The sequence below is a fragment of the Hordeum vulgare genome, chromosome 1H (assembly GCF_904849725.1).
Source record: "Hordeum vulgare subsp. vulgare chromosome 1H, MorexV3_pseudomolecules_assembly, whole genome shotgun sequence".
Classification (NCBI taxonomy): domain Eukaryota; kingdom Viridiplantae; phylum Streptophyta; class Magnoliopsida; order Poales; family Poaceae; genus Hordeum; species Hordeum vulgare.
The window spans coordinates 509,403,810-509,423,492 of NC_058518.1; the positions used below are offsets into that span (position 1 = coordinate 509,403,810).

Genomic DNA, 19,683 nt, shown 5'->3' on the forward strand with positions numbered 1-19,683 from the left:
TTATTGGATTCAGTGCACTTGGCACCACTCCAAGATCCGTCATTAACTGCTTCATCCATACACCCTCCTTAGCCGCCTCCGAGGCAGCCATGTACTCCGCTTCGCATGTAGAATCTACTACGACGCTTTGCTTGGAACTGCACCAGCTTACCGCACCCCCATTAAGAATAAATACGTATCCGGTCTGCGACTTAGAGTCGTCCGGATCTGTGTCAAAGCTTGCATCGACGTAACCCTTTACGGCGAGCTCTTCGTCACCTCCATACACGAGAAACACCTCCTTAGTCCTTTTCAGGTATTTCAGGATATTCTTGACCGCCGTCCAGTGATCCACTCCTGGATTACTCTGGAGCCTACCTGTCATACTTATGGCCAGGCTAACGTCCGGTCTAGTGCACAGCATTGCATACATGATAGAACCTATGGCTGAAGCATAGGGGACGGTGCTCATATGCTCTCTATCCTCATCAGTTGCTGGGCACTGAGTCTTACTCAATCTCGTACCTTGTAAAACTGGCAAGAACCCTTTCTTGGACTGTCCCATTTTGAACCTCTTCAAAACTTTATCAATGTATGTGCTTTGTGAAAGTCCTATCAGGTGTTTTGATCTATCCCTGTAGATCTTAATGCCTAGAATGTAAGCAGCTTCTCCTAGGTTCTTCATAGAGAAACTTTTATTCAAGTAATCCTTTATGCTCTCCAAAAACTCTACGTTGTTTCCAATCAGCAATATGTCATCCACATATAATATTAGAAACGCCACAGAGCTCCCACTCACTTTCTTGTAAATACAAGATTCTCCAACCACTTGTATAAACCCAAATGCTTTGATCACCTCATCAAAGCGTTTGTTCCAACTCCGAGATGCTTGCACCAGTCCATAAATGGATCGCTGGAGCTTGCACACCTTGTTAGCATTCTTAGCATCGACAAAACCTTCGGGTTGCATCATATACAACTCTTCCTTAAGGAAACCGTTAAGGAACGCCGTTTTTACATCCATCTGCCAGATTTCATAATCGAAAAATGCAGCTATTGCTAACATGATTCTGACGGACTTAAGCATCACTACGGGTGAGAATGTCTCATCGTAGTCAACTCCTTGAACTTGTGAAAAACCCTTTGCCACAAGTTGAGCTTTATAAACGGTCACATTGCCGTCAGCGTCTGTCTTCCTCTTAAAGATCCATTTGTTCTGAATAGCCTTGCGGCCCTCAGGTAGTACTTCCAAAGTCCACACTTTGTTCTCATACATGGATCCTATCTCGGACTTCATGGCTTCTAGCCATTTGTTGGAATCTGGGCCCACCATTGCTTCTTCATAATTTGCAGGTTCATTGTTGTCTAACAACATGATTGACAAGACGGGATTACCGTACCACTCTGGAGCAGCACGTGGTCTCGTCGACCTGCGTGGTTTGACAGAAACTTGAGCCGGAGTTTCATGATCATCATTATTAACTTCCTCCTCAACCGGCGTCGCAACGACAGAGGTTTCCCCTTGCCCTGCGCCACCATCCAGAGGGATGAGAGGTTCGACAACCTCATCAAGTTCTATCTTCCTCCCACTCAATTCTCTCGAGAGAAACTCTTTCTCGAGAAAAGCTCTGTTTTTAGCAACAAACACTTTGCCCTCGGATTTGAGATAGAAGGTGTACCCAACTGTCTCTTTTGGGTAACCTATGAAGATGCACTTTTCCGCTTTGGGTTCCATCTTTTCAGGCTGAAGCTTTTTGAAATAAGCATCACATCCCCAAACTTTAAGAAACGACAACTTTTGCCTTTTGCCATACCACAGTTCGTATGGTGTCGTCTCAACGGATTTTGATGGTGCCCTATTTAAAGTGACTGCAGTTGTTTCTAATGCATAACCCCAAAACGATAACGGCAAATCGGTAAGAGACATCATAGATCGCACCATCTCTAATAAAGTACGATTACGACGTTCGGACACACCATTACGCTGTGGTGTTCCAGGCGGTGTCAACTGTGAAACAATTCCACATTGTCTTAAGTGAGCACCAAACTCGAAACTCAGATATTCACCCCCACGATCAGACCGTAGGAACTTGATCTTCTTGTTACGATGATTTTCAACTTCACTCTGAAATTGCTTGAACTTTTCAAATGTTTCAGACTTGTGCTTCATTAAGTAGACATAACCATATCTACTCAAATCGTCAGTGAAGGTGAGAAAATAACGATATCCGCCGCGTGCCTCTACGCTCATCGGACCACACACATCGGTATGTATGATTTCCAACAAGTCACTTGCACGCTCCATTGTTCCGGAAAACGGAGTTTTACTCATCTTGCCCATGAGGCATGGTTCGCACGTGTCAAGTGAATCAAAGTCAAGTGACTCCAAAAGTCCATCGGCATGGAGTTTCTTCATGCGCTTTACACCAATATGACCTAAGCGGCAGTGCCACAAAAATATGGCGCTATCATTGTTAACTCTAACTCTTTTGGTCTCAATGTTATGTATGTGTGTATCACTATCAAGATTCAATATGAACAATCCTCTCACATTGGGTGCATGACCATAAAAGATGTTACTCATAGAAATAGAACAACCATTATTCTCTGACTTAAAAGAGTAACCGTCTCGCAATAAACAAGATCCAGATATAATGTTCATGCTCAACGCAGGCACTAAATAACAATGATTCAAGTTCATAACTAATCCTGATGGTAACTGAAGTGAAACTGTGCCGACGGCGATTGCATCAACCTTGGAACCATTTCCTACGCGCATCGTCACTTCATCTTTCGCCAGCCTTCGTCTATTCCGCAGTTCCTGTTTCGAGTTGCAAATATGAGCAACAGAACCGGTATCGAATACCCGGGCACTACTACGAGAGCCGGTTAAGTACACATCAATAATATGTATATCAAATATACCTTATTTTTCTTTGGCCGCCTTCTTATCAGCCAGATACTTGGGGCAATTGCGCTTCCAGTGACCCATACCCTTGCAATAGTAACACTCTGTTTCAGGCTTAGGTCCAGCTTTGGGTTTCTTCGTCGGATTGGCAACAGGCTTGCCGCTCTTCTTAGAATTACCCTTCTTGCCTTTGCCGTTTCTCTTGAAACTAGTGGTCTTATTCACCATCAACACTTGATGCTCTTTACGGAGTTCAGACTCTGCGACTTTCAGCATCGCAAACAACTCACCGGGAGACTTGTTCATCCCTTGCATGTTGTAGTTCAACACAAAGCCTTTATAGCTTGGCGGCAGTGATTGAAGGATTCTGTCAGTGATAGCTTCTTGCGGGAGTTCAATCCCCAGCTCAGCTAGACGGTTTGAGTACCCAGACATTTTGAGCACATGTTCACTGACAGACGAGTTCTCCTCCATCTTGCAAGCATAGAATTTATCGGAGGTCTCATACCTCTCGATCCGGGCGTTCTTCTGAAAGATAAACTTCAACTCCTGGAACATCTCAAATGCTCCATGACGCTCAAAGCGACGTTGAAGTCCCGGCTCTAAGCCATACAAGACTGCACATTAAACTACTGAGTGGTCATCCTTACGTGCTAACCAAGCGTTCCTAACATCCTGATCAGCCGTAACGGGTGGTTCATCTCCTAGCGCAGCATTAAGGACATAATCCTTCTTCCTAGCTTGTAAGATTAGCTTAAGATTACGAGCCCAGTCTACAAAGTTGCTTCCATCATCTTTCAACTCAGCTTTCTCTAGGAACGTATTAAAATTCAGGGTGACTGACGCGTGAGCCATGATCTACAACACAAACATATTCAAAGTGGACTTAGACAATGTTCAAGATAATTAGAGTTTAACTTAATCAAATTACTCGCTAAACTCCCACTCAAAAAGTACATCTCTCTAGTCATTTGAGTGGTTCATGATCCACTTACACTAGCTCAAGTCCGACCATCACGTGAGTTGAGTATAGTTTCAGTGGTAAGCATACCTATGCTAATCATATCATCTATATGATTCATGATCGACCTTTTGGTCTCATGTGTTCCGAGGCCATGTCTGCACATGCTAGGCTCGTCAAGCTTAACCCGAGTGTTCCGCGTGCGCAACTGTTTTGCACCCGTTGTATGTGAACGGTGAGTCTATCACACCCGATCATCACGTGGTGTCTCGAAACGACGAACTATAGCAACGGTGCATAGTCGGGGAGAACACAATTTCGTCTTGAAATTTTAGTGAGAGATCACCTCATAATGCTACCGTCATTCTAAGCAAAATAAGGTGCATAAAAGGATTAACATCACATGCAATTCATAAGTGACATGATATGGCCATCATCACGTGCTCCTTGATCTCCACCACCAAAGCACCGGCACGATCTTCTTGTCACCGGCGCCACACCATGATCTCCATCAACGTGTCGCCATCGGGGTTGTCGTGCTACTCATGCTATTACTACTAAAGCTACATCCTAGCAAAATAGTAAACGCATCTGCAAGCACAAACATTAGTATAAAGACAACCCTATGGCTCCTGCCGGTTGCCGTACCATCGACGTGCAAGTCGATATTATCGATTACAACATGATCATCTCATACATCCAATATATCACATCACATCGTTGTCCATATCACATCACAAGCATACCCTGCAAAAACAAGTTAGACGTCCTCTAATTTTGTTGTTGCATGTTTTACGTGGTGACCATGGGTATCTAGTAGGATCGCATCTTACTTACGCAAACACCACAACGGAGATATATGAGTTGCTATTTAACCTCATCCAAGGACCTCCTCGGTCAAATCCGATTCAACTAAAGTTGGAGAAACTGACACTTGCCAGTCATCTTTGAGCAACGGGGTTACTCGTAGCGATGAAACCAGTCTCTCGTAAGCGTACGAGTAATGCCGGTCCAAGCCACTTCAATCCAACAATACCGCGGAATCAAGAAAAGACTAAGGAGGGCAGCAAAACGCACATCACCGCCCACAAAAACTTTTAAATGCATAGTGACTGGATTCCAAGATATAGGGGAAGATCTTCACTAACTACAACCTGCCATGTGCTTTTGCATTCAAAGCAAAATCTTCATAAGCACATCTTCAGGGGAGCTCTCTATATATTGCAATCATAATTATCAAGTATTTATCTTCAAATATATTTATCCCCGTTGAAAACTTCAACCAGTTTGTCATCAATCACCAAAAAGGGGGAGATTGTAAGTGCATCTAGTGTTGGGGAACGTCGCATGGGAAACAAAAAATTTCCTACGCGCACGAAGACCTATCATGGTGATGTCCATCTACGAGAGGGGATGTGTGATCTACGTACCCTTGTAGACCGTACAACAGAAGCGTTAGTGAAGGCGGTTGATGTAGTGGAACGTCCTCACGTCCCTCGATCCGCCCCGCGAACCGTCCCGCGATCAGTCCCACGATCTAGTGCCGAACGGACGGCACCTCCGCGTTCAGCACACGTACAGCTCGACGATGATCTCGGCCTTCTTGATCCAGCAAGAGAGACGGAGAGGTAGAAGAGTTCTCCGGCAGCGTGACGGCGCTCCGGAGGTTGGTGGTGATCTTATCTCAGCAGGGCTCCGCCCGAGCTCCGCAGAAACGCGATCTAGAGGAAAAACCGTGGAGGTATGTGGTCGGGCTGCCGTGGAAAACTCGTCTCAAATCAGCCCTAAAACCTCCGTATATATAGGGGGAAGAGGGGGAGCCTTTCCTTGGGGTCCAAGGACCCCTAAGGGCTTCAGCCGAGCCAAGGGGCGCAGCCCTCCCCTTCCAAACCGAGTCCAACTAGGTTTGGAAGGAGGAGTCCTTCCCCCTTTTCCCACCTCCTCTTTTTTTTCTCTTTGATTTTCTTCCTATGGCGCATAGGGCCTCCTTGGGCTGTCCCACCAGCCCACTAAGGGCTGGTGCACCACCCCCAAGGCCTATGGGCTTCCCCGGGGTGGGTTGCCCCCCCCCCCCCCCGGTGAACTCCCGGAACCCATTCGTCATTCCCGGTACATTCCGAAAACCTTCCGGTAATCAAATGAGGTCATCCTATATATCAATCTTCGTTTCCGGACCATTTCGGAAACCCTCGTGACGTCCGTGATCTCATCCGGGACTCGGAACAACATTCGGTAACCAACCATATAACTCAAATACGCATAAAACAACGTCAAACCTTAAGTGTGCAGACCCTGCGAGTTCGAGAACTATGTAGACATGACCCGAGAGAATCCCCGATCAATATCCAATAGCGGGACCTGGATGCCCATATTGGATCCTACATATTCTACGAAGATCTTATCGTTTGAACCTCAATGCCAAGGATTCATATAATCCCGTATGTCATTCCCTTCGTCCTTCGGTATGTTACTTGCCCGAGATTCGGTCGTCAGTATCCGCATACCTGTTTCAATCTCGTTTACCGGCAAGTCTCTTTACTCGTTCCGTAATACAAGATCCCGCAACTTACACTAAGTTACATTGCTTGCAAGGCTTGTGTGTGATGTTGTATTACCGAGTGGGCCCCGAGATACCTCTCCGTCACACGGAGTGACAAATCCCAGTCTCGATCCATACTAACTCAACGAACACCTTCGGAGATACCTGTAGAGCATCTTTATAGTCACCCAGTTACGTTGCGACGTTTGATACACACAAAGTATTCCTCCGGTGTCAATGAGTTATATGATCTCATGGTCATAGGAACAAATACTTGACACGCAGAAAACAGTAGCAACAAAATGACACGATCAACATGCTATGTCTATTAGTTTGGGTCTAGTCCATCACGTGATTCTCCTAATGACGTGATCCAGTTATCAAGCAACAACACCTTGTTCATAATCAGAAGACACTGACTATCTTTGATCAACTGGCTAGCCAACTAGAGGCTTGCTAGGGACAGTGTTTTGTCTATGTATCCACACATGTATATAAGTCTTCATTCAATACAATTATAGCATGGATAATAAACGATTATCTTGATACAGGAATTATAATAATAACTATATTTATTATTGCCTCTAGGGCATAATTCCAACATCTAGGGCATCCCCTTGATTGTTTTGGAGTACCGAAGACAAACGTGGTTGAGGGACTAATGTGTTTGTGAGAGTTCACATGATAACACAGATAGAAGTCCCTGGAGATTCGGTTTAACCGTCGAAGACGACCCCAAAAAATGTCCGAAGACAGTGATGATGCCCGAAGCCATTGGTGGTGTGAGAAGATAATCACTTGAAGATAATGAAACGTGAAGACGGATTCTTTGTTGTTTTGTTTATTCTTTCCCGAGTCATAGGATCCATCGTACTGTTAAGTGGGGTCGATGTGATCGAAGTCAGATGCTGATGTAATGCTCAACCCACATTCACCCATGTCTTCGAGTGAAGACAATGAGAGGAAATCTCTTCCAGAGTTGGTTGAGTCAGCATTACTTGCAACACAAGTAATGTTGTCGTGTGTCTTTGAAATCTGATCGTTGGAACACATGTCGGTTGGCCATTGACCCAGGGTCATTTCGGTCATATCAAGTAGGATTACTTGTCGGCTATAAATAGCCAACCCCCTCCACCATAAGTTGGTAGCTGCTCAGAGTTACATACAGTTCTTGTCGTTTTGTAGCAACCCACCTCAAAGACAATGAGAGAGAGAGAGAGAACTCTCCTGCAAGAATAAACCCAAACACCTAGAGCCAGAGTGTTTGAGCATTACTAAAGTCATTCTGTTCTGATAGAACTAAAGACTTGTTACACTTGAGACTTTGGTCTTCCAGACGTTTAGGCGTCGTGGTATAGTGCATCCAAGAGTCATTGTGGATTGCTGGGTGACCATGGTCTAGATCGATCCAAGAGTCATTGTGGATTGTCGGGTGACCAAGTTTGTATGGGTTTCGTAAGTCTCCCTTGACGACTTACCGGAATAATTGGGCGTTGTCCGAGAGACTTTGGCTCAAGGGGATCAAGGTGAAGACGAGGTCTAAGCCTCCTCAACCAAACATATAGTTGTCACAGCAACTGGAACTGGTCCAACAAATCTTGTGTCTTCGTCAAGCTACCGGTTCTATCTTTCACTCTCTTTACTTATTGTACTGTGAAGCCATTGCTTGATCATCTCATCCCGAAGACATTCTGCGAAGACATTCCCAATTGTTGTTTATTTTCACACTACCTAAGTTTGTCGTTGATATATCTTAGTGTGCATGATGACTATGCTTCTTATGATTGGATGTTTTCATAGTATTGCATGATTTGCATAGATCCTTGATACTTACCCCTACCTGATCATGTATCGCTTCCGTCAACTTTGAATACATTTACAGTTTCGAAGCTTTTCATAAATATCGATAACTAGCACTTTCAAAACTCAACTCCTAAATGCATAGGTGCTTAACTTATTGTTGATGAGCTCACTTTATTTAATGATTTAGCACCTAAACTCTTCCATGCATTGTTCAGCTTCTTTCATTTGAGTGGTTCATCTAGGTTCATGTGTTTAGCATTGGTTCTTCCCCGGGTCATTAAAGTCCTCTCTCCCCTCCTTAATTGATGTGTCATATTATTTTTTCGCTTATGTGGCATGCTTAGCAACTGGCCACCGTGGAACAATGGGAGGGGCCTTATGGTTAAACCAATCATTAACTGAAAGTGGTAGTAATTTGCAATAAAATAGCGCAAAACTGGTACTCAAGAACGGAGTAGTCTTTTGCGATAAATCAGATGGTTTCAAAATTTTCTCAAGACATTCACACATGTATAAGTTATAGATCTCGATAGGTGCATCGTAGGTGTATGTAGCAGTGTGTGTGTGTGCGCGCGAATGTAATGTGTGTGTGTGTTGATAGAAATTTAATATGTGTGTTTTCTGATAGAAATGTAATGTATGTGTCGGGCCCGAGCCCAAGGGGGTGTGACTTGTGCGCCTGCACACGCCCCTCCCCCCCCCCCCTTTCAGGGGCGTCCAAATTTATACCCATCACTACTACCCATCTAACCTTTTGGGCATGTGAGACGCTCGGTCTGGCTCCCCACAACCTAGAGCAGCCCCTGATCGAGAACTACGCACCATCGAGCGATCAATGCAAGGTTCCCTCAAAAATGATCGATCGAGTCATCGAGACGAGCGAAGCGACGGGGCGTATGTTCATCTATTCGTCTGGCACTGGCGGCCATCGACGTAGCAGGTTAGGGTTCCTATGATCCTCCTTCAGTCCTTCCTTTCGTTGCTCAAGAATCTTTTGTCGAGCACTTCTTCCAACTTCCAATGATGTAGGTTCCTACGGACAGCAGCCGGTAGGGAGGACCTGAATCATGTGAAAGGCAAGGAAAGTTCACGCAATCTTCCAATCTCTGATTTTTTTTAAGCGCCACCGCGTCAATAACCTGTGATCCCCTTTACTTCGTATTTGGATTTCCACTAGCTATTTTGGTCTTCTAAAATTTGAAATCTTATAGTTAATTTTAATATTCTTTTCATTTATTAGGTTTCTAGTATTGCAAGATCCAAGTGATGTCTGCATTTAGAAAACACGAATCTAGTTACAAAAAGCGTTTGAAGAAACAAGAAATAGAGGATTTAACTCGGTCTCACAAAGGATATATGGATAAGTATGTTATAAAAAACCGTGAGTGTCCTCAGATAATCAGTCACTTGGTCAAGAGCATGCACCTTATAATAATGTTGACAATGATGCTAGCCCTGGAGATGTCAATACAGAGATAGAAGATAATGTTGAGGGTGAAGAAAATTGTGATGGCATTGGGGCTAGTAATATTGACTCACTGATTTGGCCACGATAGTACTCGAGAGTGATCTATTGAAGAATACTCCCTCCGTCCCAAAATAAGTGTCTCAACTTTGTACTAGCTCTAGTACAAATTTGTATTAAGCTTGAGACAGTTATTTTGGGACGGAGGGAGTATTGATTATGAGAATATTATTGAAGATTTTATTACAAAAAATATTAAAATAATGATGTAGTTTAAGTGAAGACCATACAACCAAGAATAGGTATAATTTATATATTTCCAGTTGGTATCTAAGATATTAAGAACTTCAGTTATGTTTATGTTGTTATTTTTTAGTGAGATAAGGCCCATTTTAGAGTTTTGCATAGGCCTTCGATTTTGCCGGCTCGGCCCTGGTGTGTGTTGTGCGTCTATTCAGCATATACAAGTTGTATCCATGTGGCGAGGCTAAAGAAAACAATGATGAAACTATCTCCGGTCTAAACATTTTTATATTTCTTTACGAGGTCGTTGCCACATTTGGGTAGACAGGAGATGCTGCAAACAAAACAGTTCACATGCATGGCATGTACTCCCTCCGTTTCTAAATATAAGTCTTTGTAGAAATTTCATTAGTGGATTACATACGGATGTATATAGACATATTTTAGAGTATAGATTCAATCATTTTGCTCCGTATGTAGACCCTTAGTAAAATCGCTTAAAAGACTTATATTTAGGAACGGAGGGAGTACATAGCCAGCAACGGTTGCTGTCCGAAGTACATGACTTTCCTAACCAACACTCAAAGTGGCATTTTTGGATCTTCAATATAGTCCACCTAAACAACCAACCGTATATGATACGCACGCTTGTACGTATTTAAAAAAATAGCTTTAATATATGTGTACAAAATAGATCCACCCTAAAAAAACTGAAATGTAATAGTAGTAAAAATGTATGACTAAATTAAGCAGTTTCAAATGTGGTTGCGGCATACTATGTACCGGCATCAACTTAAAAGGGAGGTATGGCTGTAATTTTCGGAGAACTGCTACAGATATTTAAACGTCTGATTTTTAGATTTACTGAATCTTAACTATTATTTTTGCGGGGATTACTGAATCTTAATTGAAAAATAGATGTATTGTGGTAGTATGTATAAATCCAAATTACCATATCCACTATGCTAAAAAGCCATTGGTCTAAAAAAGCCACTTTTCCCCCGGAAGCAGAACCCCATGTTCGCCGGCGGGCTCGCCGCCATTGCGCCCCTATATATACCCCCACCAACCCTTCCCCCATGGCTCATTTCCCCTCCGCTTTCCTCCTCACAACGTCCTCTTCTCCTTCCTCGAGCTCCACAGCAAGCGCGGTGTCCAGTGAGTCTTGCGTCGGCCGAGACGCGGTGATCGCGCCGAGACAGCGGTGATGGAGCAGAGGAGCCTGCTGGCGTCGGCGGTGGGCATGGGCGTGGGCGTCGGGCTGGGGCTCGCGTCGGCGCGTTGGGCCAAGCCGGCGCACGCGGCAGAGGGAAGCTCCGGCTCCGGCGCCGGCGCCGCGGAGGTGGAGGCGGAGCTGCGGCGGCTGGTGGTGGACGGCCGCGACAGCGACGTCACCTTCGACGAGTTCCACCACCTCCACTGCTACCTCAGGTCAGTCCCGCCGCCTCGCTCCGTCGCTCGCTCGCCGTTGGGTCCGATCGGAGCTCTGGTTTGGTCGGCCCGGTGCTTCCTGATTCGACTGACGGCTCCTCTCTGCCTGCCTGCGGCGTTCTGTCACTGACTCACTGTAGCTAGTCTGAACTGAGCTCTGCTTTCCAGCTTCTTCACCAAAATGCCCCCATCGTTACCGTCCATGTTCTTCTTCTTCTACCAAAAGTAAAAGGCAGTTCGTTGGGTGGTTCGCACGCATGGTACCGCAGACGTTCAGTTGAGTTGGTTGTGAAATTTAAGCAGAGTTTCAGTTCAAATTCAGTTCAGCTTTTTGGAGTAAAAACTCAGTTCAGTTCAATTTTTTGGAGTAAAATTCAGTTAAGTTGAGTTGAGTTGAGATGAGTGATGTATTTTTGATGCGTGTGTTGCAGCGAGCAGACCAAGGAGGTGCTCATCAGCGCGGCCTTCGTGCACCTCAAGCAGGCCGGCCTGTCCAAGCACATCCGGAACCTCTCCGCCGCCAGCCGCGCCATCCTCCTATCCGGCCCCACCGGTCAGCCCTCCCTCCGGCCACCACCATCATCAACATCATTTCTTTCCACCCCTCCATGGCTCATCAAGACCAACTGCTGCTTCATGTATGTTTGCAGAGGCTTACCTGCAGTCGCTTGCCAAGGCTCTCTCGCACTACTACAAGGCCCGGCTGCTGCTCCTCGACGTCACCGACTTCTCGCTCCGGGTCAGTAGCCGGAGATCAAACTCCGACACTGCCATCGATCTCTCATGCCGTGATTCTGAACTTTTGTTGTTGTTGTTGTTGCTGAATGTTGTTTTGCTGCAGATCCAGAGCAAGTATGGGGGCTCCAGCAGGGCCTTGGTGAGTAAAAACAGCAAGCCTGCTTTGCGTGCCAGTGTTGTTGGTTGGGGCATCTTGAGATTTTTATTTGGCCAACTTGGCAAGCTGGGTCCCTGATTGGATTCAGCAATAGCAGGCCCACAGCGTGACTGATAACAGAAGAAAAAAGATATTGCCATCATTCAATTTTGGCTGCACACACATAGCCGTCGCGTCACTTATTTTTCTATACTGATATTCATGGATTTGTTGTCTTGCTTGCTTCTGTTTTTTTGTGCTCTGAATTCACATGGATTTTATTTTATTTTGGCTGCATACACATAGCCGTCGCGTCACTTATTTTAGACTGATTTTCATGGATTTGTTGTCTTGCTTGCTTCTGTTTTTTTTCTTCTCTGAATTTACATGCTTTTTTTTTTACTACCTGAAAGCATGCTGTGTTGTGGTGTGCAGGTTCAGAACCAGTCCGTGTCCGAGACGACGTTCGGGAGGGTGTCCGATTTCATCGGATCTTTCGCGATGTTTCCAAAGAAGGATGAGCCTAGAGGTACCAGAGCATTACAACTCAACCTATTTTATTTTATTTTTGCAAGAGTGCATACAGTGTACTGTCTTCGATATGCTTTCTCGTTTTGATGATCAACAAAAAGGGGTTTTAGACATTTGTTTACTCTTCAAAAGTATGTAACTTCAGAGTACATACAATTCAACCTATTTATTATCTTTTTGCAAGAGGAGATACAGTGTACGCAAAACTAGCTGTTATGTGTTCTTTTCCGTAGCCCCTTTTTCCACCACCAAGTTTCCAAAAAAAAAAAAGATGGAACCATGTTCTAAATAAGAATTCAATTTTGTTGCTCAAATATTGAGATTTTGATTTGTTCCTGTCCTGTTGTGGATGAAACCCTTATGCAGAATCATTGCGTCGTCAGACAAGCAGTGCAGATTCGAGAGCTAGGTAATCTATTCTATGCTTGCCAGTTTATTTATTGAATGCAGAGTTTAAGTGCCTACCGTTATCTGATCTATGTACCATTGTCCATTTTTCTTCAGAGGCTCTGATGTTGCTAGCAATGACCCTTCACTCCGGAAAAATGCTTCCATGCCATCTGACATGAGCGACGTTGGATCGCAGTGTTCTGTACATTCAGGTAAACATCTATGTCCAGTTTTTTTTTTTCTACCGTCAGATTTTAGTCATTTTGATTCGAGTATGTGCATAATTGAGTGTAGATGTCTTCAGGTTTAATTATGCACATGAGTTTGTACTAGTTCCTGCAAATGAAGTGCTGGCATACAAAATGGCATCTGTACTACAATTACTTATGTATTTTTAGTGCTTTTACCTTAGACATACGGAGTATTATTCATTTTTTACACTGGTGAAGTAAAACAATAGAATCATTGCCCTAATGGCTTCTCACCTTTTCTGTTGATGCGATTTCAGCTAGGCGAGCCAGCAGCTGGTGTTTCGATGAGAAAGTTCTGATACAGTCACTTTACAAGGTAATAATTTTACTTCTTGACTGAACTTGACTGGCTCTGTTTTTCCATGGTTTTCTTATCCTCTAACAACTTCTACAGGTCATGATTTCTGTGGCTGAAAGTGATCCCATTATTCTTTACATAAGGGATGTTGACCACTTTCTTCACAGATCACAAAGAACTTACTCCATGTTCCAGAAAATGTTAGCCAAGTTATCCGGTCAAGTGCTGATACTAGGTTCCCGGCTACTCAACTCTGACGCTGAGCACAGCGACGCGGACGACAGAGTTAGTAGCCTGTTCCCTTATCATGTTGACATTAAGCCCCCACACGAAGAAATCCATCTAAATGGTTGGAAGACTCAAATGGAAGAGGATGCAAAGAAAATTCAGATTCAGGACAACAGAAACCACATTGTGGAGGTACTCTCGGCAAACGATCTAGACTGCGATGATTTGAGCTCAATCTGCCAAGCGGATACTATGGTTCTGAGCAATTACATCGAGGAAATTATTGTGTCGGCAGTCTCTTACCATTTGGTTCATAACAAGGATCCTGAATACAAAAATGGGAAGCTCCTTTTATCTTCCAAAAGGTCTGATCATATTTATCTTAATGTTAGTACCATGTAGCTTTCTTCTGGTTTTCTTAACAAAGTGTTACTCTACAGTTTGTCCCATGGATTGAGCATTTTTCAAGAAACTGGCCTTGGTGGGAAAGACACTCTGAAACTGGAAGCAAATGAGGTATTTATAACATACATATGCTTAAAATAGTGTACTTGCTTACCTGAGCCTAACTTGTACTGTTTGCAAAGGATGGTCTGAAAGGTGCACCTGGATCTAAGAAACCTGAAAATGATAAATCGCCGGTCAAAGACGGCGACGCTCCACCACCAAAACCAGTAAGTTCTGTTCTGTTGCTTGTGCCCTTAGTTCTGCTACATGTTTACAGAAGATAGGGCAGGGAAACACAGGTGAATTTGTTTAAAAGTCACTTGGTACACACTAGAGAAAATACACCTGATTTTATTGTACTACTCAAGTATCCTGTTTGATGAATGCAAAGCAGAGCATCATAGTTCTTCTTTGCGAACATTGACAGAAGTTCTTATCATTTATGCTTTCCCGTCTGAGCAGGAAATACCTGACAATGAGTTTGAAAAGCGTATCAGACCAGAGGTTATACCACCAAGTGAGCTAGGAGTGACATTTGATGATATTGGAGCCCTGGCTGATATCAAAGAGTCTCTTCAGGAGCTGGTCATGCTTCCCCTTCGACGCCCCGACCTTTTCAAAGGAGGAGGACTTCTAAAGCCTTGCAGGGGAATACTGCTGTTCGGGCCACCTGGAACTGGCAAGACAATGCTTGCTAAGGCTATAGCAAATGATGCCGGTGCCAGCTTCATCAATGTGTCAATGTCGACAATCACATCGAAATGGTTCGGGGAGGACGAGAAAAATGTCCGAGCATTGTTCAGCTTGGCTGCAAAGGTGGCTCCTACTATCATTTTTGTGGACGAGGTAGATAGTATGTTGGGGCAGCGCGCTCGCTGCGGTGAGCATGAGGCGATGAGGAAGATCAAGAATGAGTTCATGAGCCATTGGGATGGTATCTTATCGAAGTCTGGTGAAAGAATCCTCGTTCTTGCCGCGACAAATAGACCGTTTGACCTTGATGAAGCCATTATTAGGAGGTTCGAGCGCAGGTCTGTTCAAATGCAGCATTATGTTGATGGAGAATAGATAGTAGGGTGGTTGTTGGACGATGAGATGCTAATTGTTTGCTCCTATCTGTCACCATAAACAGAATCATGGTTGGCCTTCCCACTCAAGAGAGCAGAGAGCTGATTTTAAGGACAGTTTTGTCGAAGGAGAAGGTCGATAAAGACATCGAGTACAAGGAGCTTGCAACCATGACCGAAGGTTACAGCGGCAGTGATCTTAAGGTTTGTGCATTTTTATTTAACATGAGTTAGTAGGTAGTTATTGTCAATCTGACAGAATCACTGAAAGTTGTTAATTTTCCTTTTGCACCCAGAATCTTTGTGTTACAGCTGCTTACCGACCGGTTAGGGAGCTCCTGAAAAAAGAAAGGTTGAAAGAGATGGTAAGGTTACTCAGAAAATGTTTTGCTTCTTAACTTTTTTGCATTTACTGTTTGATGTCTTTGAATTGCTGCTGAGCCAACCATGAACAAACACCTATATACTATTTTGATGCCTCAGGAAAGAAGGAAAACAGAGGCGGAACAGAAAACCGCTGCGGCAGCAGAGGATTCAGACAAGCCAGAGAGCAAGAAGGTGAGTTCAGATAACAAAGAAAACAATCCAGAGAAGGTGGATTCATCAGATAGAAAAGAGGGCAGTTCAGAAAGCAAAGAGGATAGTTCAGAAACCAAGGCTGAAGGTGACAAGGAAGCGTTCATCGACCTTAGGCCACTGACGATGGAAGACCTGAGGCAGGCCAAGAATCAGGTGAGTTGCTTGCTGCCCTGGCCTGCACTGCATGTTTGTGTTGGTAGAACTGCATAAGCAGATCTCAAAACGTCATCTGTGGATTGCAGGTTGCAGCGAGCTTTGCCGCAGAGGGTGCCGTCATGAACGAGCTGAAGCAGTGGAACGAACTCTACGGCGAAGGAGGGTCGAGGAAGAAGCAGCAGCTGACCTACTTCTTGTAGAAGAGCTGGTGAACATTTTGCGCATGTCAGTACACCTTGGCATAGAAGTTATGGAGCAGAGCATGAGCTTGTTGGTGGGGGAGGAGATTAGGACCTTGGATTGGAATTCCTAGAGATGGTGGTATTGGATCGTGTACAATTCTTTTATACAAACAAGTATGGTAGTTATTCGCTATATATTGTAGTCGGTTTGTTAGTCTGTGTGTATATCTGAATTGATTTCTAGCACGAGTCATTTAGGCTGTTTGTAATGTGAAGGACAACTAGAAATATATGTCGGCTATTCTTCAAAAACAAATGTCAGCGTTATTTAAGCATCTTTGTACAGGAAATCGAGCTGCGTCGAACTGTTTGCCTTTAATTGTTTGGTCAGTTAGGTCAGTTAAAGGGCTGTGTTCATGGTGAGTCAGCTAAAAGACCATGAGTCAGTTAAGATCAATGTTAATTGTTTACTTAGATCAAAAGGCCTGATCATGTGTTCACTGTGAGCCTGTTCACTGTGAGTAAGTTGAGATCATGTTAAATGTTTATTTGATAAATAAATAAAAGGCCTGATCTTGTTTATCATGAGTGTTCTTGAGCTTCCGATGCCAATGATGCAACAGTTGTCCATCGTTGGATCTATACGCATAATGCACCATGAACTAAATTGTTGAACCGAACAGGTCAAAGATTCATATGGTTTTTCCATTGGCAAGTCAGAATGCCAACAAAAAATTGAGTATTGAGTGAAACAAATGATGTTTTTAAGACTACTAGACTAAACGGATAATTGAGTATTGGATCATGTACAATTCTTTTATGGGAACAAGTATTGTAGATGCCCATTGTATATTGTAGCTATTCATGGTTTGTTAGTCCGTAAATCATTTGCTCAGCCCATCTACCAAGTGCAACTACTTCATTCTTGGTACTAAGTAAATCAGATGTCAAGTTACTAAAACTACTCACAGCAGAAGCTACAATCATATGGTACGGAGTACTGGCTAAAACATGTGCAAGTGTATAGAAGAAAACAAACATTAGATATTGTATTCCTCAAAGAAAATCTCAGAAATATCTTGTTTTAGCATCACCTCAGCCCATCATAAAACAAAACCCAAAAACTGAAATTAATTTACAAACAGATGACACCTACTATGCATGCAGATCCTTTTAATGCATAAGAATAATACTTCCTCCGTTCCTAAATATAAGTCTTTTAAGCAATTTCACTAAGGGTCTACATACGGAGCAAAATGATTAAATCTATACTCTAAAGTATGTCTATATACATCCGTATATAGTCCACTAGTGAAATCTCTACAAAGACTTATATTTAGGAACGGAGGGAGTACTACCTTGCAAAAACGTCTTACATTATGGTCAGATGGGTAACTATCGAGGCAAACATCGCGTCATGCCTGACCGACTAAGAGGATTATCTGGTGACAAGCCGACTAATATATACTCATCCAGAGGGACTAACAAACAAAACGAAAATAAAAAAAAACAGGGTGGCAAAGATAACAAAGATGGATCAGATTTCTGGCTTGGAATCCCAGTGGGATTACAGTTGTGCACAGTATAATCATGGTCGATCATTTGGGGAAAGGATCCTCACTTCCATCCAATTTACAAATACAAACAGAAAAATAAAGGTAAAATACCAACAAAGAGAAGAAAAAAAAGGGTAAAATATAAACAGAGAAAACAAAGGTAAAATACGAACAGAGAACAGGGGGGGCAGAGATTGTTGGGCAAGATGGATCAGATTTCTGGCTTGGAATACTCTGATAAATGATTACATTTGCGCACAGTATAAGCATAGTCGATAAGCTGGGGAATGGATACTCACTTCCATCTAAATCGAGAACGCAATCTCAGAACAGAAACTAAAAGAAATGAAACACCGCCAGAATTGATTGTTTACAGAACAAAACATCAAGAAATCAAAATTATGTCACGTCCACCAAATGAAACAACAAAATCACAAACAAAAATAAAATCTCAAGAAAAGAAATAGTCACATTGTCTAATGCTACAAAATGTGCCAAAAGACAGGTAACAAGACGCAGTTTGATAAAGCGGCATGCTGTTTAATGCTGGCCGGTGTTTCCATTCATCTATGCTTCCCTCTACAGGATGACCAAACTGTTAACAACAGGTTCCACTTGTGAAGCAGATCCTCCCCCTCAGCTCATCTGAAGAGCAGAGGATTTACTCATTCAGTTGTTAGATAGGTAAGAATTGGAGTTATTCATGGTTTGTAAGGAACAATTGTAAATATATGAAACCAAATAAATAGCTGTGTCATTATTATGTGTTTGCTTTCAATTGTTCAGTCAGTTAAAGATCACGTTCATTTCGAGTCAGCTTAAGATCATGAGGTTGTTTTTTCAGTCAAACGTCTGATCATGTTCAGTCAAATATCCTGTTCATAAGGCCTCCTGTGATTCATAGTATTTTTGTTCCATTGCCACTGAGCAACGCAACACCTCTATTGCCACTGAAATCAGACAAAGGGGCTACCTGAATCGTAGCTCGTTCCATAAATTTCATGATTATAGGACTGAAAACACACACTACAAAACTAGGTATTTTGTTTGACCAAACTTAATCGAATGTCAGCAAACGCTTTTATCTCAAGAAAAATAGAGTTTGAAAGCAAGATCATTAATGAACATTCACTTGTTATTATCCGAAGGCAAACTAGACACAGCACGGGCAGGGCTGTCCATCCATAGCTCCCTCGGGTAGGTAACCAAAAGCTATGAGATATTGCATTAGAAGAATGGAAGTATTTAGTTTGTTCATCACGGGACAAAACTGACTGCCTGCTCGAAAAAAGTGATGTTTAAACAGATTCCTACTATCCATGCACCCAAATTAAATCCTCATTGCATCAATTTAATGACACTAGGTTTGCATTTTCAAATTAACATAATTGCTGCTGCAATAACAGTCCACCAATTATTCCGCTGCAATAACAGTCCACCGATTACTCCGCTGCAATGTCTATTCTGCCACATCTGCGACAGTTCTGCAAGTTTAAGCGACCGAAGTACGTGTAATGCTATGGCTTTCTTCCACCAGATGAATGCAATGCGTTAACGAGCAACAAAATGAGGAACTAAAACCTCGAGAGATAAAAATATGTATAACATGGTTTGATAGAGCGTCGTGTTGTTTAATGTTGGCCTGTATTTCCGTTCTTCTATGCTTCCTGTTGAAATTTGGAGGTGGGCCTTAGGCCCATTAGAGAATTTCAGAAAAATCTACAAGGGCCCATGTAGGTGGTGGCATGACAAGGTGGTGGGAGTTTAGTCCCACCCCGCTAGTGGAGGAGAGTTT

General features: G+C 43.2%; 1 protein-coding gene and 3 non-coding genes across 4 annotated transcripts; 1 reads left to right on the forward strand and 3 right to left on the reverse strand.

Annotated features, from left to right (window-relative positions):
* The first annotated feature begins 10,989 nt into the window (after positions 1–10,989).
* LOC123452037 (peroxisomal biogenesis factor 6-like) lies at positions 10,990–16,682 on the forward strand. Its single transcript, XM_045128615.1, has 16 exons — positions 10,990–11,329; positions 11,761–11,882; positions 11,980–12,068; positions 12,171–12,206; positions 12,639–12,732; positions 13,101–13,143; positions 13,239–13,336; positions 13,633–13,691; positions 13,770–14,266; positions 14,342–14,417; positions 14,489–14,575; positions 14,811–15,379; positions 15,481–15,619; positions 15,712–15,780; positions 15,899–16,147; positions 16,237–16,682. Exons 1-16 carry the CDS (start codon positions 11,106–11,108, stop codon positions 16,348–16,350), a joined length of 2,565 nt encoding a protein of 854 aa, XP_044984550.1. The 5' UTR covers positions 10,990–11,105; the 3' UTR covers positions 16,351–16,682.
* A 1,182-nt stretch (positions 16,683–17,864) lies between these two features.
* Positions 17,865–17,959, reverse strand: LOC123423017. The gene has a single exon (XR_006620873.1). It is a non-coding gene; the product is annotated as a small nucleolar RNA Z103 (small nucleolar RNA).
* A 135-nt stretch (positions 17,960–18,094) lies between these two features.
* Positions 18,095–18,193, reverse strand: LOC123423027. The gene has a single exon (XR_006620874.1). It is a non-coding gene; the product is annotated as a small nucleolar RNA Z103 (small nucleolar RNA).
* A 182-nt stretch (positions 18,194–18,375) lies between these two features.
* LOC123424063 lies at positions 18,376–18,515 on the reverse strand. Its single transcript, XR_006621553.1, has one exon. It is a non-coding gene; the product is annotated as a small nucleolar RNA snoR137 (small nucleolar RNA).
* Positions 18,516–19,683: the final 1,168 nt, after the last annotated feature.

Coding starts and splice junctions, on each gene's coding strand:
- LOC123452037 (XM_045128615.1), top strand. CDS start 11,106: ATGGAGCAGAGGAGCCTGCTGGCGTCGGCGGTGGGCATGGGCGTGGGC. Junction 14,418..14,488: donor TGAAACTGGAAGCAAATGAG/GTATTTATAACA, acceptor CTGTTTGCAAAG/GATGGTCTGAAAGGTGCACC. Junction 16,148..16,236: donor TGAGGCAGGCCAAGAATCAG/GTGAGTTGCTTG, acceptor TGTGGATTGCAG/GTTGCAGCGAGCTTTGCCGC.